At 34.0% G+C, this 23,919-nt stretch overlaps 1 protein-coding gene across 1 annotated transcript in view; it reads left to right on the top strand.

Moving 5' to 3' along the window:
• Nucleotides 1-23,919, top strand: part of CFAP46 (cilia and flagella associated protein 46) — a 71,980-nt gene that overhangs the window by 4,767 nt on the left and 43,294 nt on the right. The window contains exons 5-21 of the mRNA XM_088060029.1: nt 350-514; nt 1,824-1,947; nt 3,324-3,418; nt 4,213-4,320; nt 5,378-5,477; nt 7,118-7,216; nt 8,599-8,789; nt 10,723-10,951; nt 11,957-12,077; nt 15,334-15,457; nt 16,362-16,492; nt 17,838-17,983; nt 18,498-18,631; nt 20,222-20,434; nt 21,739-21,949; nt 22,289-22,438; nt 23,209-23,316. Coding sequence (XP_087916155.1) covers nt 350-514; nt 1,824-1,947; nt 3,324-3,418; nt 4,213-4,320; nt 5,378-5,477; nt 7,118-7,216; nt 8,599-8,789; nt 10,723-10,951; nt 11,957-12,077; nt 15,334-15,457; nt 16,362-16,492; nt 17,838-17,983; nt 18,498-18,631; nt 20,222-20,434; nt 21,739-21,949; nt 22,289-22,438; nt 23,209-23,316 — 2,449 coding nt within the window. The remainder of the gene's footprint in view (nt 1-349; nt 515-1,823; nt 1,948-3,323; nt 3,419-4,212; nt 4,321-5,377; nt 5,478-7,117; nt 7,217-8,598; nt 8,790-10,722; nt 10,952-11,956; nt 12,078-15,333; nt 15,458-16,361; nt 16,493-17,837; nt 17,984-18,497; nt 18,632-20,221; nt 20,435-21,738; nt 21,950-22,288; nt 22,439-23,208; nt 23,317-23,919) is intronic.

Below are 23,919 nucleotides of genomic sequence, written 5' to 3'. Positions count from 1 at the left end.
CTGTGTGTGTTGTAACGACATAAGGACACTGCAATCTTACATCAATGGGATGTTTAAAGCTGGTAGATATCTCAGCATTTCTTACTCTTTTATAGGTATGATCTATAGAATGAGAGTACCATGTTAGCTTATTTTTAAGTCATTAATTATTGAGTAGAGTATAATTGCAAGAGTTACCATATTCTTCTTGTGTTGTACTTGTCTTCTCAGTTCTTAGTCAGGATTGCTTCCAATGAAAAATAAAAGTTGCACTTTTTAACTTCTTAGAAGTGTCTTACAGTACTCAAGATGTAATTTTATGCTTATTCAAGTTCATTAAATACTAATTTTTTTTATTCTTATTTTTCAGGTATTTTTTTTTGATATATAATGCCTCAGTTCTTTATTGGCAACTTGTGAGGCCATTTCTTAAGCCTGGATACCGCTATTGCCTTATTCCCAGCCTTTCACAGATTATTACAGCATTAAACCAAATTGAAGAGCAAGACAGTGAATGGCAAGCAGAACTCATGATGTAAGTTTAATTATATTTTTTCAAGTGGACTTTCTGTAATCCTTTTGGGACTGCTACATGAGGTAGTCTGTAAAAAGGTATATTTCACCAGTAATGTTGTAGATGTATTTATTGTGAAAAACTTAATTAATAACTTTTTAAAGAGACATCTAGGTACTGAAAATAAAAGGTGCTTCATTTCAATATTTACTTCAAGCTTGAAGTTTTAGTGACAGGGAGAGCTGTGTCCTAGATCGGATCTGAAATTTCATGTAATTTTGGATGTAGTGTTTGAGTCATTGATAATAACTGGAAATAAATTGCACATACATATCAATGTATTACCATTCTTGCATTTCCTGAGAAAAGCTGGAGTATAAACCTTGAGATAACTGTACCAAGAAGAATAGTTTTATGTGCAAACGGAGGAGTGTCGGTGTAATTTTTCAACGTCCCACAACCTTTTCGCAGAGGTGTTTTGATCCCCTATTCAACAGATTGATTCCAGTTCCTCTTGCACTCCTACCATAGCTTTTTCCCTTTCTCTTTCTGAACTTTTCTGTTTCATTGGTCTATGGTTTATTGCTATGTAGCATTTTCTTTATTAACTGAAACTGGAGGAAAGCAACAAAACAGTCCAAGGGGTGTGCTCAGGACTATCTAGAATACCATGCATGCAATTTCTTGGTACAAAACTTTTACTGCAGTATTGGTGAGAACAAACAAATGCACTAAGTGTGTTTGTGTTATAAAACTAATGGTTGCACTTGGTTTTTTTTTAAGTTGTATTTATTTCTAAATTTTTTTAAAAATTATGATTATCATTGTTGTTAATTTATGTCATGGAGTCACAGGCTCTTTTTCAGTCAAATCAGATAAAGTGTAGAAAACCTAGTAGATATATCGCAGTTTCCAATATGAATAGTTTTCTTTTGCTAAATGGCTTTGAAATACTAGCCTTTCCAGTAGTTAAGGGAGAATCTTAGAATATGTCTCACAAAAATGTTTTTTCATACACTTCTAAAAAATTAATCTTTTTAATTCCTGGTATGTTCTTGATAAAAGTTTTCAGAAAAAAACTCCAAATTTTCCAAGATTCTTATTGTGATCTGCACTAAATATGTGTTAACAGCTTTGTATATCTGGAAGAAGAAAAAATATAGAAATTAGAGGATCTCTTCTGTGTTGAGTCAGTGCTTTATAGCACTAATCACTTGTACTGCATTTAGAAGTGGTACCTTGATTATAAAGAGTGTTAAAAATATATAAATAAGAATTATTTTGGAAAGTGTTAATAAATATGTAATACAAATGTTTATTTGATCTGCAGAAATTTACTTGAGTGCTTCCTTGATGCTTCAAAACTGGAAGAAGCAAAAGAGTTTTCATCTACTGCAGCAGTCTTTATTAAGGAAAATGTTCCAGATAAATATTCTCAAATATTTTCTTTAATGGTAATGCTGAAAAGTATTTTAAACTCCCATTAAGACAGGAGCTCTTAATCTTTCATAAAATAATAATTATAATTGTTACATAAGCTGTTTTCTTCATTTCAGTTTTGTGAGCTACCAAAAGATTCAGTAGACATGCAGAGATTTTCACAAATTGTGTATTTTTGGTACTATAAGGTAGACAGCTCCCTACTGCTCCATGTTCTTTTAGCACGTCATAATATAATGGGGATAAGTGTGGCTAACCCTAAAAATTCTGTTTGGGATTAATTACTATTGAAAGAAGGTGTAGTGAGAGTAATTTAACCTGACTTATGTCACTGAGGGCATATTTAGTATCTGTTGACTTTTCTCGTGCTGATAAATACCTAAGTGATCCAGACTGAACTCTATAAACAATTCTGGAAAATTGAGAATATGACAATAGCTCACATTTCTTGCATGCCTTTAATTTTGGACGTAAGGGGGTGAAGATGAATGTGGCAAAAGCAGAAAGAGGTAAATAAAACTCGCAAGTTGTGTGCAGGCATATTTTCTTTCATTCTACTACACTATTTGTTGTCTTTTTCTATCCACCCCATCAATCACTGCATTCCAAAAGTGTATGCTTATATTACAAATTTCTCTAACATTTGAATTAAGGGAATCAATATACAACATTCCAGAGGTGTGATAATAATGAAATAATCACCCTGGGGCAAGCTTGAAATTGCTTTTGTATTTTTTAGAATTATTGAGCAAGCTGTTTGACAATGTCCTTAAAGAGAAGAATGAAGTAGTTATAAAACTGTGCTTGGGCTACCGAAGTATGATCCAAGCTCTTGAGTACTTTTGTAGCAGCGTACTGGAGTCCTGGAAAACTTGGTGTTCCAGTACAGCTTAAGTAATCAGTATTGATAGTTGTGGACAGTCAGTGTGAGAGTCAGAAGAAATGATCTGCATACTGTTAATGTGTAACTCTACAGTTAAATTGAAGTAACTGCAGTTTACTGTAATGTCTTTATAATATTTTTTTCCCCTGCCTATAATCTATAGGTACAGATAAAATTTAATTTGGCTTGTTTCTCCTAGCTGGATGAGATGATTTCAGAATGAGTTCTATCAAAAGGTGTTAAAAATGCATTAATTAGGATTTTAACTCAGAAGGTAGTTCCACATTTATATTTCTGCTAATAGTTCTGATCCTGACTATCAGAATATCAGTATAGCTCTATTGGGTGATCTTTGTATTATCTATGCAGAACAACATAGATTATCACAGTAGCCACATCGCCCTTAAAGTCCATGAAAACAGTCAACATACCTGCTTTATTGTATCCCTGTTGAGTGTTGATCCATTGCTTATTTAATAAAATAATAATTAAATTATTATTTTATAGGTGTATCACAAACTAATGGATATTTCCCAGGTAGAGAAGGAAATACAAAATTCCATCCATCTTTCAGTTATTTATAAAATGCAGGTGTTAAAGTTGTAAGTATGAAAATGTATCCTTCTACTTGTATTTTGATGCTGCCTATTACAGAGGTAGGATCAGGTTCAGGGATCCCATATGCTCACAGAAAAATCTACTGTGGTTTAATTCCTCAAAAGGAAAATTATAATGACAGTTTGAGTAGTAGCTGTCAGGTCTGTCTAGACAACAGCCTCATCTAAAAAGTGAGCTAGCTCTTTGAGAATGTAGGGATTAGTGTGTTGTACACGTGTTGTCAGGATAAAGAATTTGGGAGTCTGAAAGAATTTTAATATCAAATGGACTCCAGTTCCATTCCCAAGCTACATACAAGAAAGTAAAAATGAAGTGGGGAAATCACCTAAAATACAATGTACAAATCATGGAGCATAATGCTTTTTAAACTCTTTAAATTTTAAAGATTTAAGAAAAATTTGAAAATTAGAGTTCATAGCAAAATCCCATGTAATTTTTTTTTTGTGTCTCAAGATTTCCCCATTTTAAAAATATCAAATCTTTTCTTAGTAACAGTAGATTCATTTATACTGACATTATGGGGAAGGAGTCTTGCACACTGGTTTTTTGTTCTGGAATAAAATTTACTGTCTGAAATATCAATTCGGATGCTGAAGTTAGGCTTTATTGATTTTTTTTTTCTTGATATTTCAATATCCACTTGATATTTCAATATCAGTAGCCTGCTGATACCTTGGAATAAGGGCCATCCATTCTGAAGTTAGGAGAGTTAGTTCAAATGTTTAATGCTATAACACTTCTCACAAAAAATTATGACTCAATTCATTATATGTTGCAGGCAATGGGACACAAATGAATTTCCAAGTGATGCCACAGCAAATCTGAATTCTCTGTATGTGCTTTTGAAACAATATGATGTACCTCCAGCATTTGTTCTCAATGTGAAGTGAGTTTTATTTGTCATAGCCCCCTGGCAGTTGATGAAGCTGATCCTGCTTCCATTGAAGCCTGTCAAAATTCCTGATGACCTTGCAGAAATTGAACTCTTTCTTAGTTGTTCGTGTTGTGTTAACACATAGGTCATTTTAAAAAAGGACAAAATCCTATTAGGCTTTATGACAGAACCCAAGATTAAATATCTTCTTCCATACAGCTGTTTGCATAACATGATTAAATATTTCCATAATAATTTTTCATTGATAAAATAAGATTTTTCAAAGGTCTTTAAATTGACATGTACTTTTCAGACTGTAGCTAATTTTTAACTTTTCCTAGGGCTTTTCCAAACTCTTCAGCGTAAGTTTGAAATGACTATATTGAAAGACTACAATTCCAGTAGTTATATCACAGCTGTTACATATGGAAGTAATACTACATTTTTACTTGTTAAGCTAAACCCTCTCTAGCAATATTCAGATATCTCATCACTTCTCCTATTCCACACAGTACACTATGCTCATCTGGTTATTTACGGACATGCAAACAGTTAGAACAGAGTTTCCATCTCTGTGTCTGTGTTCTTGGTTCCTAGGTAGCAGAATGATGGATTTAACTGCTTTGTGTGCCAGTTCACTGAATTGTATTTCCAAAATTTTCAGCAATTTTTCTGCAGTCTGAACTTTCTTACTTCACCGAGTCTGTGCTTCATGCATTTCATTCTGTATTTTTTGTCTTCTTCATTCTGTTTGTGCAGACTACATAGGAGTATGTAAATTATTTTCCATAAATAGATTAACCTTTGTATTTTTCATGTAGTCAACTTTGAACTCTTTCTTTTTTCCTTGCTAACTGTGGTCGTTACAAGTGTAATTATAATAATAATTATAATAATATTTGACATTTTAATAATAATAATTCCTCTAATATTCATATGACTTTCAGGTTTTCAGATACATTGCACAGTTACTTTCAAATAACTTTGGTTATTTAATTCCATGGTGGTTTTTTAATTCCATGGAAGAGCAAAATCAAACTCTCTGAGTGACGTTTTTCTATTTTTGAAGGATTCCTTTGATTCTGGAATTAGCTCATTTTTCTCTGAAAGTAAACTGCACTGAGCTCACAGCTCATTGTATACTTGATTTGAAGAGCGCTCCAATTACTGTAAGTTTTAATTATGTGTTTAGATTTTTTTTTTTACACACAACCCTCCAACTACCACACCCCTTTTGTGTTTATATTTAAAAAATAGTAGTAATGGTTCTACAGTATTCTGTGTATTGTTTATATATTCATTGAAATCAATAATTATTTTGATACTTGATCCTATACTATAGAAGTAGATGCAAAGTCAGAAAGTAGGGTGTGGGTAGACTAGGGTGATTAGCAGTGCAGTTTGTTTTGGCAAATAAATATTAACTGTAAATTTTTGCTTATGTTTTTAAAATGTTACCCGTGCAAGGGTTTGATTGGAGGTTAAATTCCAATTTCTATTATAATGATCCCACTTAGAGTTACTCATAACACTTAACTTATCCTCACAGAACTTTTTTTAATTCTGGATGTTTGATTCAGGCCCATTATTCTGAACATTTCCTAAAAGTTTAAAATCATATACAAATCCATAGCATTCCACCTAGATCAAAGATTCACAAGGATTTAATCTAAGTCTTTATGTAGACAGTAGTCAGAAATATCTGTTGTGCAGCAATATAGAAACTTTGCTTCTATTTCAACCTTCTCCATTTGAGTTAATGTGTTTTTAAGTGACCATCTTCAGATTGCCCAGCATCACTGGACAGTGATTTCTTGTTATAGCAGAGTAAGAGAAATTTATGTAAAATTTTCAGTTCCTTGGCTTTTGCCAAGTACTGGCAAATTTCTCAACCATTACATGAATTCCATCTCTGTGTGTATTTGTCAATAAGTTTTTCCACAATCTCTTTTCTAGTCATGAGGATGTTAAATTACCGAAGATCATGCTGAGTGATTTGATAATAGCTCATAATGAATTAGGAATGGAGACGCTGTCTGAATTTCCTTACTACACCAATTTAACCCAAATGCAGCGTATCTTAGGTGTTTCTATGATCCATACATATAATTTATATGATTTAATAATCAGCTCTTTCTTAAGCTGTTAAAAGTCTAACCTCATTTTACACTTAAAAGTTTCACTGCCCATCAAGCTGAATCCTTTCTGTTTTGACCAGATTGACTTGACTATTCCAACATGTATCTTTTTATTAATGTTAATGAGTAAATGGAAGAGGGCAGATTTAAATCAGATATTGGGAAAATATTCCTCCTTGTGAGAGTAGTGTGGTCCTGGCACAGGTTGCCTGGAAATACTGTGGCTGCTCCATCTCTGGAAGCGTACAAGGTCAGGTTGGACAGGTTTGGCACATATTGGGATAATGGAAGGTCTCCCTACCCATGGCTGGCACTGGATGGGGTTTAAGGCCCCTTCCAACCCAAACCATTCTGTAATTCTAGGATTCTATTAGAACTGAAATCAGTTCCTTCTACAGTACAGAAGGAAACAGGTGTACGCTGATTTTCTTGCTGCAAATTCTGGCAATGAGCAGCTTAAAAGTTATTATGCAGCCTCCAGTGAGTAAAAAGTGACTGCAGTTCAAACAACAAATTCTATTCCCTTTGTATCATTTCAGTTAACTGGCTAGTATAATGGGATTTTCAGTAGGAAAGTACAGTGCTGTGTTACTTCAATTGCATAGGTTTAATCTTTATTTTATTTCTTTTTAACTATTGAAATAAGCATTTTCTGTATTAATACTTCATAGGAGCAAGGGAAACTTATTGAGATAGAATGTCTGGAATGTGAATATGAAATGAAGAAAAATGGTACTGAAATTGTGACTTATACAAAAGGAGTTGTTGAGGTATGTTCTTTAACTTTGAGGGGAAGGTAGAAGTTTTAATTTGCTAAATGTGGAAAGTTGCATTTGACTGTGTGTCTTAATTACATTATATTGATAAGGATTTATTTTAACCTTCATAGTCTTTTCAATTGGATTTACAGGAAGGAAATGGAGAAAAATAAACCAAAGTTGTGTGTTGCTCCCTTAAGTCTTCTGTCTGACCATAAATAATATTCATAATATTTTACTTTCCAAGAGCAAAGATAGTAACATTGAGGCATGGAAGGGCAACACTCTCATGTTTTCATATTTTGCCTTTATGGGAACTCTTTTCATGGAATATCTTGGGTTGGAAAGGACCACTAGGGCTCATTAAGCCCGTCTCAACTGTGATTCCATGTTGTGGTCAATCTCATAAAAAATTCTTGTGTCAGAGAAATGCAGATTGTTCCTGATAAATCATCACACTAGAGAGGATTTTCTTGAATTTCTGTGGTCTGTTGGCTCAGTTGTAATTCAGATCATCAAAGTTAGAAGCCTAAATATCCATATTATCAATGGGATTAGAGAGATGCTTACAATGACCAGTTTAGACCAGCTGTTAGAGTCACCTGAAGTTCCTACAGTAGGAAGTAGGAATATGTTTAATGGAAATTGGTAGTGCCAAGACTTTCTCCTACCTAGGTTTGTTACCATTTTTGTCACCATTTTTATTTTTTTTGGCTCATTTTGAGTCCAGAAATTAAACTCACCTTTTGAAAAAAACCCTCTTGTAAATGAATTCTTCATAATATGAAATACTACTAAAATGTAAAACAGGATATTTGGGTATTTCCAAACTTTAAGTCTACAGTGTATGCAGTTGGAGAGGGATATTGTTTGATTTTTTTCTGGTTTTTGGGTTTTTTTCACTTTCATAACCCCTAAGAATAGCATAATAAATGACATGTCTGTTACTGTAGGTAACATTGGCTTTTAGATTTAATAAGAACCAAGTTTAATTGACAGTATGGCAAATTCCATTCATAATACTTCTTTTTTTTCCTTTTCTGCACTGCATCTGTAGCTGAATGTGAAAAAAACCCAAAACAGCTAAACATTCTGAATTCACAAGTATCCACAATTATCAAGTTTTTTTTGTCATAAGACTGGGGAATAGCTGACAGACTTCTGCCAGAAATATGTAAGAACAGCCTGGAGCACCTAAAAGAAATACTCCTTAGTTATTGATGCCTGTTTAAAAAAAAAATATTAAAGGAATTATTAAGAAAAAAAATTCCAATGTCTGCTGGCTGAGGGGCTGCTTTCTACTGAAAACAGCCCTAAGATTAAAATTTGAAGCAACATGTAAGAAATTCCATTTATTAAATGCGGTAATGCTAATTAATTCTTCATGTATATAGGCTCAGCTGAAATTGATAAAAAATCTTGAATTAACGTTAAAACGGGCAGTTCATTTGGGAGATCCTGGTGCAATTCAGGTTGTTTGTGCAACCCAGTGGAATCTGTGCTTACCATTACTACAACACAATTTGCGTCAACATGTGCGAAAGCCACTGATCTCAGTTGCTGATGTCCTTGAAAAGATTGACAGGTAATTTTCTATGCTCTGTACTTTTTTGAAAGGTCTCAAAGCATCAACCTCATTTAAAAGCTCAAGTTCTGTGATATTAAGTGTCAGAGAATTTTCCACTAGCTTGTAATAAATTCATGTCTGCACGTTGCATACATTTCTCTGTTAATCATTTAAATATAGGTTCCCTTCAGGCACAATCTAACACTGTTTAATGAGCTGTAACAAATATTGAAATATTGTAGGAATTTAAAAATATTCTAGTTAATCAAAATTATGTGAGAAAATTCCAAAACTGCAGTATATATGCTGAACTGTGGTCTAAATTCTTGTGTTTTAACCAACATTGCTTTTGTTGGTTAAAAAAATAAAATTAAAAAAAAATACTTTTGAAAAAACATCATGGCTTGTATAGTATATGTCAAATAAGACAGTTCTTGCAAGATACTATTTTTGTATCTTTGGTGATACTTCTTTTTAATTGGAAAACCTACTGTATTAAGAAAATTTTGGATTTTTTGAGATATATTTTTCAATTTGCTATTATGCCATACTTAACCTTAAGCACCTAAGTATTTTCACCAATTTTTGTCAATTTGAGTCAACAAGTAAATATTATTGTTTGGTATGTAGTTGAGTTTGGGCCTATGCATAGTCTGAGTGTTAAGAACAGAGATCAGAATTTTTGCAGTAGAGTGAGTTGCAGTTGACACAAGCTGCCATTTAAGCAGGACACTAGGTGGTTTCTGCTGCAAGTATTGCAGAGGAAGGTGAGGAATCTAATTTCAGTGTTTTTTAATTTATTTTTTTTTAGTTGCATAGAGACTGGATGTACACATGCATGAAAGCATGATATTGTATTACTGTAATGTTATTCAAGTATTTCTTATGTTTTCCATATAGGGAATGCAAGATCAGCATAGGCAACTTTGAAATTTCTACTAAGTAATAAACAATTTTTCTCTAAAAGCTTGAAGGGAGATTTTGGAGCAGTTAGAGTTTGAGGGTTTGTCACACGTATATTCTTAACACTCCAGTAGGCTCAGTCTCAACTCTGATGTGGTACTGTCTCTGGAGATTGAATGAAGTAATTTGTCTCTATTAATTTGCCTGTCTTAATTTTTGTTTTGATTGCAGCTTTAACTGTGGCTACTTTGATCCACAGGAAAAGGTGATACTTGTTCAGTAAGGCTGGCTCTGATGTGGGCATACATTAGTTCTATGGCATGGTATTTGATAGGCTTGAAAACCTTCCTTCTCTCTCTTTATCGTAACTTTGCTTTTATTTATATGATTTTTTGTTTTTCTTCCTGAAAATAATCAGTAGTAGCATGTAGAGCTCTGAGCTGTCCTGAACAGCTTTCTGGGGCAGATGATGGATAGGGAGCTGAGTGTACCTGAGACTGGAGAGCATGCAGCTTCTGGTGAAAACATACTGGCTCCATACAGTGGTGTCAACATCACCTGTGTAGACACGGTACTTAGAGTGAATGCGTATGCCTGAGCTGAGCAAATACAACCAGGGCTAGACTTTCAGGAGTATTAGCTTCTACTTTAATGTTAGGAACAGAGAGTGAACTTTTGTCAAAAGTCGTTATTCAGCACATTATCATTTCTCTGGCAGTTAACTACTTTAGAAAACCTTTTCACTTGATTTGCAGACCTAACTGGTGCTGAAAGAGTTCTACGGATGTATAAAGATCAGTTAGTCCACAAGATGTGTTACTTTATCCTACAGGGTCAATGAAGTAATATGCAGTTGAATTTTCTTATTAATTTCAATTAAAAAGGCATGATACTGAAAATCAAAGAAAAAAGTCAGTTTAGAAGGGAGTACCAGTTTTAATACTAGAGTCTCTTTTAATTATTGAGTTTCACCTTTGGGTGAGTTTTAGGTCTAAAAAATTTAGTGTGACTTGTTTTAACAGTTTACACTTCAATTTGTAATCCTTAGCATGTTGATTTTGTTGCGTTGCCAAGTTCATATGGAAATAGCTCGTATTGAAGAAGATGGGGATAGACTAGAGGCTGCTCTGGAACATGTGCATAAAGCTATGCACCTGAACAACAATGGACAGTATCAAGAACATCTAAGGCTGTGTTTTAACCGCCTTCGTTTGAGTGTCGTGCTGTATGAGCCACCTGAGCATCTAGAGGATCAGGCGTTAGTGCTGATTGAACAGGTAAGCCTGAAGAATAAGGTCTGTGCCTGGAATAGGCTTGCTTATTAAATTCCAGCAGAGGAGAGACAACTTTTTAGTAGAATTGCATATTAGTAGAGCAAACATCAGCTTGTTTTCAGAAAACTGTCTTTGCTTTGTTGCCTTGAAGTGGTCGTGCTGCTTCACAGCCTGAAGATTGTAATAGAGGACTTTTTTCCCAATTCTTTCAAAGCTTATTTCTTGGAGGAAGGTGGGGAGTTGTTAATTGGCAGAAATATCAGAAAAAAAAAAAATAGTAGTTGTCAATAATTAGGATGTCGTTGCATGAATCTGTGTTTTGTTTAATGAGAAACACAGTGTCCAAGTTGCTAAATGTACTAGCTATGAGAAAAAACCAATATTACATGACACTTAAAAATGCCACTAAATAATATACTCTACAGTCACAATATAGGCATTGTCAAGAGTTACTGCATTTAATTCTGTTGTGCTGCCTTAGCACCTGAACAAAAATCATACTTGCAATTGATTGTTTTCCTGGTTTAAATGCTTTTCCATGCAAGCTTACTCTATTTAAATGTTGCTTTGGAAAAACCCACACCTCCTCTGATTTTGGCTAGTTCTTAGCAGACCAGGACTTTTTTTCTATTTTATAACAATTCCTAGTTACTGTACGCTGGATATGTTTCTGTTGGTTGTAAATAAATACTGTCCTTTGTTTGAGTAGGTATAACATAATGTCAGTCTATATACTGAGGGATATACTGTAAAGATTCATGAGAAGCAGGAACAGTACTTCATATTAAATTATCTGTGGTGTAATCATGTGAAAATCAACAGAAGTTCCACGGTCACTTTCAATTACAATAATATTGTAGAATGATGTGTAAGATACCTAAAGATATACAATTCCTATGGGTATTCTTTTGGTAGTAGCAAGTTATATGATGTGTATTCTGTTATGTTTAGTAAATAAGATCTAGTTGAAATATAAAATGAACCTTACAAGTTCTTTTCTTTATATAGGCTAAAAGGGGAAACCAAAAGGATAATGCAAGGAAAAAGAGATCCCTTCTGGTAAATGCAGGTCTTGCATTAGCTCCTGACACGTTTCAAATAGTCCTTGACAGTGAAAATGAAGCTAAAGGTAAAGTATGTGTGTTTGACTAAAAGTTGCTACACTTTGCTTTTCACATTCTTAAAGGCTGGACATAGCATCTAGTGGCAACATATAGGGAGTATTGCAATACAGATGAAGTGATAGTTCTGCTGAATTCTGTGGCAGACTTCCTACCATTTTCATTAGGGATCTAAAAGTTGTATGGTGATACTGGGAAAGGTATTGATTTCCCCTCCAAATTCCTCTGAATCTTACTGTTGTGCTGTGGTGTGCTCTAAGTAGTTCTACATTCACTGTGTACAACTCCTGAATGCTTTTAACTAAGGTCATTTTTAAGTGGTGTTTTCAGAAATTTCACCCAATAATACCCTGCGTTAATTACATTGGGTATTCTTTCTATATTGTAATCGTCTTTTTCTTCTAAGGTCTTGCTTTTGAGAGCTCTAGTTTTGCACAGAGATTTAGGTGTGAATTCATGATTTGCTTCTAAAACATAGAACATAAACGGACACATTCCTTATGCCCCAAGCAGCTTTAGTTTGTGATTATATAGCCTCTGGTTGAGGAAAAGTGGACAGGGAACAGACTTCCCAGATTGCTTAAACTGTTTTGTATTCTTTGGGCAATAAAACAAGTGTGTGTGTGTGTGTGACTAATTTTATTAACTTTGAGTGGAGCCGGTGTACTCCTGCAGAGAGGAGAGATTATGCTGGAGGAAGGGAATGCTGCAGAAAGAATCCCATTGCTTCCAGAGCAGCCTGTGTGTGCTGTGGAAGACCATGCAGTTCTCTCATGCTGTCTGTTCAGCCAGGCCACAAAGTTCACCTTGCATATCCCCATTTCAAACTTGATCAACTAATCCCTTACAACCCAGAGTCTTATTTGCAGATCAACTATTCCACTCTGTGCAGTCCTTTTAAGAATGTGAAAACTATGTTGCTGGAAAGTACTTTCATACATTGTTTAAAGTGATAAAATTTATTGTATTTGTGAAATTAAGTGAATTAAAATCATGGACATCTCCTCGCTTTTAAATTTTAACTTGACAGCTGTACAATTACTTTTGAAGTTCCTCAGAATAAATTGAGCACACATTAGCCTTCCAGACTGAATCTTTAAAATGAGTGAGATTATTTCGACATTGAAACTATTACAAGACTTCTTTTGACACAATATTTTATAAAATTTTATTTTTATAAAATTTTGTTCTAAAAATATTTCAGTTGTTTCTTAGACTGTCATCCAAGCAGTGAGTTTTTTGCTTTTTCTATGACTCAAGTTGCCACAAGCTTACATATGTGCATTGAAGGAGTAAAAAAATATATATGCAAATTTATTACAAAAAATGTACATAGGACAGAACATTAGATTTATAGGGTCGTTTTTTTCTTTTCAGTTGCATAAAAAACTTTCATTTTATTTTGATGTACATCTTTGCCTTATATAGTGAGAGCCATACCCACAGATCCAAAGAACAATGTCCTCCTTTAATCCACAGTTCTTTTCATCCTTACATGACCCAGCTGTCATTGTGGATTGTACTGGACAATTTCTGTCAGTTGCTCTATGTGTTTACTTTCACAGTGGTATCATATCCTGGACAATGCATTGCAAAATATATTTAGCAAGAATGGTAAGATGTTGTGCCTTCTTTTTGTTGTAAGTGATCCTGCTTAGATGTATATTTTAAAGTCTGAAGTACTTTATAGGTATTTGCTGGTATTGTTTGGCAGATTTTTGGAGGATCAAGTTAAAACCTTTTCTGTCTGCATAATGTTAGGGAGTCCTTGCTTAGATTCTAGTGAATGTATAAACTCATTGGGCTTTCCAATCATGACAAATTACTTGTATTCTAATGCAAAACATGTCTTCTCTGTAATTTGACTACCAAAAAAATAAAAAATAAAAAAACAATCTCTTTTTGATGTGTTTATGCTGCTGGAGTAATTTTTTTCCTCAGGGAGCTAGCTTCTTCCTCCCTTCCTTCATTTCTGTGCTGGTTATTTCTTTATTAATATTTCTGCCTAATACCTTGTTGACTAAGTAAAATGAAAGTCAGTATTCTCAAAAAAAACCAAGTTGATTGAAAATGCATTTGGTTAGATAAACATTCTTAAAATTTAGCATGAGTGTGTACTTTACATATTACATGGTTCACTTGCTCTTGAATGAGCCTAACTAGAGTACTACCTGTCCTGTCAGAAAAGAGGTGTATTTGAGATATTTGGATACTAAACAAGCATGGAGCAGTTTTGGATGGGACCAACTGTAACTTTTCTCTAAAAAATTCTTTTTCTTTTCTTTTCTCTTTCTTGATTCTGTACTTTTCCTGGATTTCTCAGTCTCCTCTGAGCTGAGCTCCTTGGGGATATTCCTTCACGGGAAATCCTGTTTATCACAGTCCTCCGGGTCAGGACAAAAACTTCAAAGCCTGTTAGAATCTTGTTTCTCGTGCTTATTAGGATGTTATCACAAAACTTGGCAGGTCTCTCCAGACTTTCTGCACAAGTTCGGTTCACTGCAATCTGGCTCATTTTCTTCTGATGGTACAGAATGGCCTTGTGGCTCACTTTGTGGCTCACTTTGACTTTGAAAGCACAAAATGGCCCCAAACTACGCAGTTCTTTTATCTTTATACTTATTTTTATCCAACTAACAATAGACACGTGTATTTTTTTTTCTTAATGACCCAATGACCCATCACCTATGTGCTGCACAGCGGCATTTTCTAGCCAATCACTTACTACTACCCAAAAACCTCTAGAAGAAGAACATGAGGAAGAAAGAAGGAAAAGAAACAACATTCTAAATCCTCCATCTTGCCTTCTGCTTTCTAAACTAACTTAAACTCTAAACTAACTTTTTCACCCAGTGACTTAAGAAAACTCTCTATTCTACATGCTCACACTCTCAGCTTTTCTATCTAACTTTAACAGTTGTTTTCATGTATCACCATGAAAACATGCTTATGAATTTCATGTTGTATGAAATTCAGTGTTCTTCTGGACCTTAGAACTAAGTATCAGAAACAAGGGCATACACTCTGTGTCTCAGACTCCAACACCAACTGTATCTCAAGATACAGGAAAAAAACTAAAGTAGGTGTTGGTGGAGTATGTTTTTTTTCATGTTGGTTGGTTTCAGGAAAGCTTGAAGAAATGAGAAAAGGGATGGATTTTGAGTGTTTCAGCAAGAAATTATGGATCTAATTGCTTGCCATTCATGTGGGTTTTTAAATTTTTAATACATAAAAATTACCTTTAATTTTTATTTCTTTACCAAGTTTCCTCAGGTAAAAGTAATAGTCAAATAAGCTACCTCTGTGCAAAAGCCCAACATCATACTAAAAGTGTGGAGAAAGTTGATGAACATCTGAAACACTTAAGAAATGAAAATGGCAGAGAAAGGTAATTGCTATAGACCAGGAGTGTCTCTTTCATCTTTTGTATAAGTCTCCAAGAGGAAAGGTTCTGTCTCAGAGGATTTTAGTGAATGGTACCTTGTAAGAGGCTGAGTATTTCAGCCACTGGCAGCATATTGAAGCGTGTGTATAATTTCTTGTTCAAAAAGCTCTGTCACATTTCCATGCTATGCAGAAATTTACTCTTTCCCTGTTTCTAATCTGCTCTTTCACATGCACACTGAAACTCACTGTGCTATTGATATGGCCCCAACATACAGAGGGATGTGCGGATTGAGGCTTGTACTTGATGTAGAATTGAAACTTGCGAGAGTTTTTTGTAGCACATCATGTGCTACAACCTTTTTGGTAAAAAAGCGAAGTAGGTCATTCTGAAAGTCAGAAAGATTAATCTGTAGAAAAATGACAAGTTTGATTTTGACTATATATAATTTTGTCATTCTTTATTTAAAAGGATGTGTCTACATTTTTGCTGCACTAAAAATTCCTATGCTGAAATTTAAAGGTAGTTGTTTTCTAAAAGATTCTAAATCCAAACATGTTTTCAAGACTTTTTTTTTAAATTCTCAACATTAGTTTTGAAATTTAACTTGAAGTTTAATTTATGAGATAGAAAATGAGGGTTGTCACACATATTTTGAAACTTCAATGTAATTACCATCCAGGACAAGAATTTTGTCTCTTGATATGCTGAGGAGATTATTTTTAACTGATAAAGTATAAGTGTTACCTTTGCTCTGACAAGAAGTCTTCCATGTATTAATTTTGATTAGATGTAATTTTTTTTCCTGATGGCCATCATTATTGACATAATTGTTTGTTGTCAATCCTGATCTGTGAAACTTAATCCTGCTTATTAACTAATTTTATTTATGCTTTTTCTTTGGTAGAATTATACTTTGGGCAGATTTGGCAAAAGTTGCATGCAAACAGGAAGTGTGGGATGTCTGTCGTGCAGCATGTAGATTTTGTCTCTTGTATGATGATATTTTGTTTAGGGAGGCAACAAAGCATAAAAAAGGTAAGTGACAAATTATTTTCAATGTTGTAAGGGTTTTTTTTTCATCATTTATTAAAGTTACTAAAAGGAGTCAGACAATATTGTTTTCTTTCCTCCCATTCCCAAAGTTCCCTGAGTTTCTTTTCTGGCACTGCATGTTGGCATACATGGAATATTCTTTCTACTTCCAGATCTAGAAATTAGTCATTATGGTTTTTTGTAGAAGCCATACTCTGCCGTCAGAAGTGTTTTACCAGTGCTGTAGAGAAGGACTTCTGAGAAATACATCTGTCTTAAGAACACAGGCAAATTTCCTAATTGTCATCTAGGTTCATATCATTCACGCCTGATGGAGCTGTAGAAAAATGGGTTGTTAGTCACTTTGCATGAGGCTCACATGTTAACATTTTTTACCCTTTAATCCCCTATTAGTGAGTGGCTCCTCTGAGATATCCAGCATTGTACTGTGTTCCTTGAGGGTCAGCTGGAAACCTAGCGCACGTTAAGAGTTTTTAACTTGGGGGGAAAAAGCACTTTCAAATCACTCTCTGCTTGCTGGCTTTTAAAGTTGGTTTTGTCAGGGAGTTTGTAAAACTGGCATTTAAGAATAGATGATATTGTTTTTCTTTTCACTAGCCAAAGTTAATTGAACCTATTCCATATTGTTTCCAAGGTCCATTTAAAATAGGACATCAATCTGCTGATTTTCTTTCACAAGCTTTGTATCTTCAGACTAGCTGTGTTTAATCTTTAATCTTCTTTCCAAACAAAATAAGGGAAAAATAAGTACACTTAGCAGAAACTGAAGGCAGCCATGTGCCAAAAATGTCATGAATAGAAATTGGTATGTTCTTAAAAACTTTGTGTTTATATTAAAATGATCTTAGTCCTTTCTGGTTTTTACTAAAACAAAGAAAAACAATGCTGTTTCTCTCTTTACCAATGTGTGCATTACAGCAAGTCAACCCAGTCGATGATTCAAATGCACAAAGACTTTAGTCTCTGCATAATTCAGTTCTATGCTACACTTCCATTAATGCAATAAAATTGAACTAGAGGCCATGGGGTCTATTCACACTGAAATTTCATTATGCATTTGTTGTAACTGGAGCAAGTTATTTGCTGCAAATATTAAAGGTTATGCACAAATGCAGCAAAATCGCAGGTAACAGATGCCTCAGCAGCGCTGGAGAACACATTTTGAGTGCAATAAATGGTACTAATGAAAAAGTTAATTGCATGAAATAGTTATAAATCTCTTCTTGTTAACTATTCCTTGTAAATTTAAGAATATGTAGGGATTTGTAAATTTAAAAATGAAGATGATTATTTGCATGGAAATAATAATGGGTTTTTTTCTTTTTAGCACAGAAGAACAACACTAATCCAACTATGATGATTGATGGTCAAGGTGACAGCTCATCAGGAGAATCATTGCTGCCTGCTAAATCCTTCTCTTTTGAAGCAGATTTGCTCAGAATACTAGCAGAAATAAGATTTATTAACGCAGAGGTAAATAAATTGCACAACTGTCATTCATATTTGTTTAGTTTTGTTTCATATACAAATCTTGAAGCACTGCAATTTTGAGTTTAGTTATTTTCTATCTCCCTAGGAAGTAAAGGAAGAAGTGGTTTCATGAAGCAACCTTATCAAAATACTGTGTGAAAGTAACAATATATAGCAATAGTTTTACTGCAGGTGCTGATAATACTTCTTTACAAGAGATTCTACTGTAAATTTTTGTCAACACATTTCTGGATCCAGTTCCAGCATGATTTAAAAACTTACACATATAAATTATCCTTTTTACTCCATGTAATTATTTGGTAAAATTATATGTAGAGAATTTTAAGCTTATGAAGTACTAAGCATTGTATTTCATATACTTGTACATGCCTGTACAACATTTGAAAAAACATTTTGTATTTTTTAGTTTTTGAAGAGGTAAGAACACTAACATGAAGTCAGTCTCTTTTTACAATGATAACCTGGGTAGATAATTTATTTCTCTGTGTCTTTTCAGGCAACTGTTCATTTATTAAGATTGCAGGGAATCAAACTGAATGATCATGCTGTTCCTCCAGAAGCTATGTACCAATGTCATCCAGGATATGTTTCATATCTTCCTGAAAGTGATCCAGAATGGAAAACGTACAGGTGCTTTTTTGTAATACATATCAAGAATAAGGAACTCTTAACTGATCATTATTATCAGACACAAATGATAATTGCAAAAGCTATTTCTCTATAGTAAAATTGTCACCAGATTCCTCATTTTTGAAATGGGAAAAAGATCTAAATGGGAAAAAGATCCAAAAAATAGTTTGAAATATTTTTCTTAGGTCTCCTTTCATTCTGAAGTGTGGACTTTATTTTTCATTTAACATTTATTTCTCTGAAACTAGAAGCTAGTATTCCAAGCTGAAAAATTATTAAATCGCTGTACATTGACACTTAGATTATTAAATTCTGTATTTAAAAAAATGTTTCACCCAATTCAAAAAGCTCTTTTTGTCTTGATTTATAGCTTCTTCTTTTTGTCTTGATTTATAGCTTCTATGCATATAATGATTTTGTAGTACTGAATGCATACAATGCATTATTTCAGTTTGCAGATCTAGTGTGTTCCATCCAATCAACTGAAATGAATTTGAGAGAGTAGAGTATAGAAAGTACTGGTGTTTACTGGTCTGACATGATAATTTCTTGAGAAGGAGAAGAAGGGGGAGAGAAATTTCTGAAGATGGTGCTGAGACTCTTCTGTTCACATTCATAGTAATACCAGCCTTACTGTTACCGTGGTTATGTCCTGAGAGAGCAGGATGCCAGAGTTGTGTCCCTAGGTCTGTTCATTAAGTTTGAAAATTAAGTAAAGTTTCTCACACAGTCTGCCTGCAAATGTTCAGTAGAACAGGAAAAATTATAAACTGATCAGAGCCAAGGGGCAAAGAAGATGAGAATTCTGTTCCAAAATTTGCTACTAGCTATTTTTAACTTTCCCTAATTAGATTAGAAACCCATAGGAAAGAGGACTTTGGTCTGGTACTGTGTCCTGTACCATTGCTGACATAGTAATATCCAGTATCAGTTTATGCTTTAGACTTTATGACTTCTTAACCATGGCAATTCTATATGATCATTCAAGACTGTAGTTTTAGAATTTTTTTTTCCTAAGTAATAGTACATTTTGGTAATTAAGAAAGAAAATAAGTTTTTTGAAAGAAAGTTACTGCATAGACTGTGAAAAAAATGTTACTGTATTTAAAACAATTATAGAATTTCAGAGCACCTGGAAATGTCTTTGAGTGCAAGAACATATGCAGTTTTTTGTAAAAAGGATACATCCTTAACTCTCAGATGACATGCCTCACTTATATCTATATTCAAATACAGCCTTGACATGATTATTTAATGATTTCTGGCACTGATGGGTGGATTCACACATTCATTTAAAAAACCTGAACATGTTGATGAAACATGAGCCATAGACACTGTTTTTGAAGCTAATAGCATTTGAATGTTAGAGACTACTCATTTTATGTTGATACTACTTCCTTTTCTGAACAGTCTTCTCATCAAAGTAAAATATAAGTCAGTGGATGAGAACTTAATAAATGCAACTGAAAAGTAATAACATTTTTGTTCTTGTGGTTAATTAAGATGTAGGACTGCATTTTTAGCCTTATGATAGAATTCCTTCCGGTGTTGAAGCTTTGGAATAACAGCTTTTTTATCCTAATTTTATAGTTTATGGATAGACAGCTTATCTCAGTATGCTATGGAAAACTTCCAGCGTGCAGCTGAAATAGGAGAAGAATTGAATGATGCCTGGATTGTTCACAATGCTGTGGTGTATGTCTTAAATTATAACAGACATCTGATTTCTTCAGGAAGACAGAGGGACATTATTGAGTATCTGCAGACTCTTCTTGGAGCCATCAAGACTGTTGGGCACAATGGGTAAATTTAGATGTTTGGATATGAACATGCTCTTTATTTTCTAAAACATAACAATATTTTTGCAAACATTGGAAGGCACTTTGTGCTGTGAAATATTTATTGCTGGCTTTCATTGGTAGTGAAAAAGCCTTGGTATATATAGAGTAGCTCAGGAGTTAAATTGTGAAAATTAATTATTAATTCTTTCTGTTTCTTTTTTGTTACACTGTAAGCCACGCTAACATTAGACCAATAAATACTACTTTTTCTTCAGTGTGGAATAGCAACACATGCATGTAAAATAGCATTCTGCTAAGTTAGTGAGAAAATTGGGAAAAATCTCTCAGACTGAATTTGCACAACAGCTCAAAATGCATTTGCTTGTTGTCAGTTCTCTAAACTTGAATTATTTTGTAAATATAGTTCATTGCAAATATTTCTAACCAGTGTAAGGTGATTACAGCTGGTTCTGAAATAAGAGAAAATGGAAACCAAAATAAGCTTAAAAATACTAAATAGACTTTATTTAAAAATAAAAAATGGGAATGTGCTCTTTAGTAGACCATGAAAATGGGAGCATGGACTCCACAGTGGTTTAGAGAAATCCTGTTCTGGAGTAAATGCAATGGGAGAATGATTGACCATTGTGGAGTAGATATTCCAGTCAAAGTCTGACTATGGGACAAGTTCCTAGATATTTTGGCACTTCATTGACAGTGACCTCATCACTCGGTAGAGTAAGGACCAGCAGCAAAGAAACCTCTTTTAACAGTATTGGGGAATAACATCTAAATTTCAGTTTGTGCAGACATGAAGACTGGTAATACCTGCTTATTAGTTTTGATACTTACATCAGTATGTACTAGCAATAATCTCTTAGATGCAATTAGCTTAATGTTTTCTCAAAAAAAAAAAGTCTCAGCTTGGCAGTGGATTGGCATGATAACCATAAAAAATGTGAAGGGCTTGGTTTAGAATGATATTTTAGAAAATAGTTGCTCTTTTCATAGGTACCAATCAATAAAAAGTTGTTTTAAATGTTGGTCTGGCCTATAATTTTTTTTTTCTCTGTGATGAAAGGGAAGCTTCAGTTACAGAAAGAGTGAGAAAAATTGATGTTAACAGAAAATTGGTTGTGGGTTTTGTAGTTTTAATTATTAAATTAATTGCTTTACCAAGGGGCAGATTTTTTTGGTAATATCCATAATTTTGCTTTCTAAGAAAAAAATCGATTTTCAAGTAATGCTTACTTCTTGAAATCAGTAACTTCATTCCTGCTTTCTATTTTGATCTGATGCTGTATGTACTTCTGTTTTCTTCTACAGAAGTATTGAAATTTTACTGATGTTATGTAATGCTTTGGCTCGAGGCCTAATTATTTCTTGGATTCCAAAGCCAAAACCTGCTGAGAAGAAAGACGATACGGCAATAGAGAGTTGCAGAAAAGCTCCAGAAAAAAACCAGGAAAAAGCGAATATCATCCAGACTCTTTCAGTAGATCCTAATGGACTTCCTGACATCAAAGCTGCCTTAGAGGTACAAACCCCTTATTTTTTGTAGTCCATTTCATTCTGCTGTCCTATATCAGAATTCCTATAAATTCAATAGAAGAAATTTTTGAAACAAAAAAAGCTACCTTCTTTTACAGTTTCTACCACCATAGATCCTCCCCAAATCCACACTGGAGCTCCTTACCAACTTGGGGCTGAGGACTGCAACTTCTGTTTGCCTTGGGTTGACTTAAAGGAGATGTTGTTAGGCTTAGAAATGCATGTGCAATAATTTAAAAATAACTAATGGATAACATGTTACATACAAGAAACTTTCCACATTCTCCTGTGTTTTGCATTTATTTTTTCTCTTCTTGGTGTTTAGATTTGTGAATTTGCCCTAAATGCAATGAGTGGAACCATGTGTAAAGAAAAAGTCTCTGTTGCTGCACAACAACAGATCATTGCTACATGGGTGAAAGCAAAGCAGTTAAATCAGCAGCAGATCAGACATCAACTTGGGATGCAGGAGGAGGTATGAGTTCCCTGAAACCCCGCATAATGTTGAAGCATTACAAAGATAAGTTAAATTCATAAATAATAATGACTGAAATTATCAAGGTGTATTTTATTCTGTATACTTGATTAGAATGTAAAAACAAATTTTGGCTGTAGTTCCTTACTGAACATAGCAAATTTTTCACATTGGGTTTAGCAGTGAGTCTACATTTCTTAACTCTTCCTTCTGTTGTTAGCTGCCATGGTGATGTTTGTCATATGATGACTGTCGAGAAAAATTGATTTTGAATTCATAAATGTAAAATAGTAAAATGGCTGCATTAAAAGTGTTAATAAAAATCAGCTATATTTATGTCAACATTGACAGTGGCCTCCTTATTTATAGATTATAGACTTAGTAAGCTGGAAAGATCTATTTTAGTCTTATATTTTTATTTTATAGTGTCTATAAAACTGGAAACCCTCAGTGGCATGTGAAATTTGCCTCCATTGTATTGTTGATGTGGGCTTTTAGTGTTGAAACTGTAATACTTCAGAGTTCACAATGTTAATTAAAAATATATAAATACAAAAAATAAACAATTTTAAGGACACAGTAGAGAGCAGGAATTGCTTAGAGCAAATTGAGGTTTTCAAAATTACTATTATTATTATTATTGTTGTTGTTGTTGTTGTTGTTGTTGTTGTTGTTATCTTGTCATCTCAATTAATGTCCTTAATAATATTAACTTGCAAAAAAACACCAATCAAAAATCTCTGAATGTGGATTTTTTTATTTCTGCTTAGGATAATAATGAAGCACAAAATCCTCTGGCAAGAATTCTTGTTGGTCTGGAAATGTATTCATGCAATGGCTTGGGTCTCATGGATTTCACTGTTCCTACCTTAGCTCAGGTATTTTGCTTTTTTTTAAGAAGCTTTTGAGTTTTAAAAAATTGCACAGTATGAATTTGATTTCAGAATCAATTTTAATTAGAGTTTAAATTATTTTTGAAACTTTTATTGTACTATTATTTTCTTTAACCAAGAGATTAAATATTTATGACAGGAAGCAGATTCTTGTGACAGAAAAAATTTATTTATCCAAAGACCAGAGAGTTTTAGAATACAAATATTAGGTTTATGCTTGTGTTGCTCTAGCAGATTGTTTCAGTGACCATCAGAAGAGCATAATAGGTTCAGGTGAATTCTGTACAGAATGATACTTTCAGCCTTTAATTTTTCTTCTGGAGAAAACTTAATAGAAGCATAAAGTTGTTTAGGTTAGAAAAGCCCTCCAAGATTGTGGAGTCCAGCTGTTCCCCCAGCACTGCCAAGGCCACCAAGTGCCACATCCACACGACTTCTGAATTCATCCAGGCATGGGGACCCCACCACTGCCCTGGGCATCTGTGCCAGGGCTGGACAATTCTTTCAGTAAAGAATTTTCCCAATATCCAAACCAAACCTCCCCTGGTGCTACTTGAGGCTGTTTCCTCTTGTGCTGTCACTTGTTCC

The sequence above is a fragment of the Pseudopodoces humilis genome, chromosome 9 (assembly GCF_049639895.1).
Source record: "Pseudopodoces humilis isolate 2021_Gansu_Grassland_sample_001 chromosome 9, ASM4963989v1, whole genome shotgun sequence".
Classification (NCBI taxonomy): domain Eukaryota; kingdom Metazoa; phylum Chordata; class Aves; order Passeriformes; family Paridae; genus Pseudopodoces; species Pseudopodoces humilis.
The sequence above is the reverse complement of the archived record's forward strand: the minus strand, read 5'-3'. Positions and strand labels throughout refer to the sequence as shown.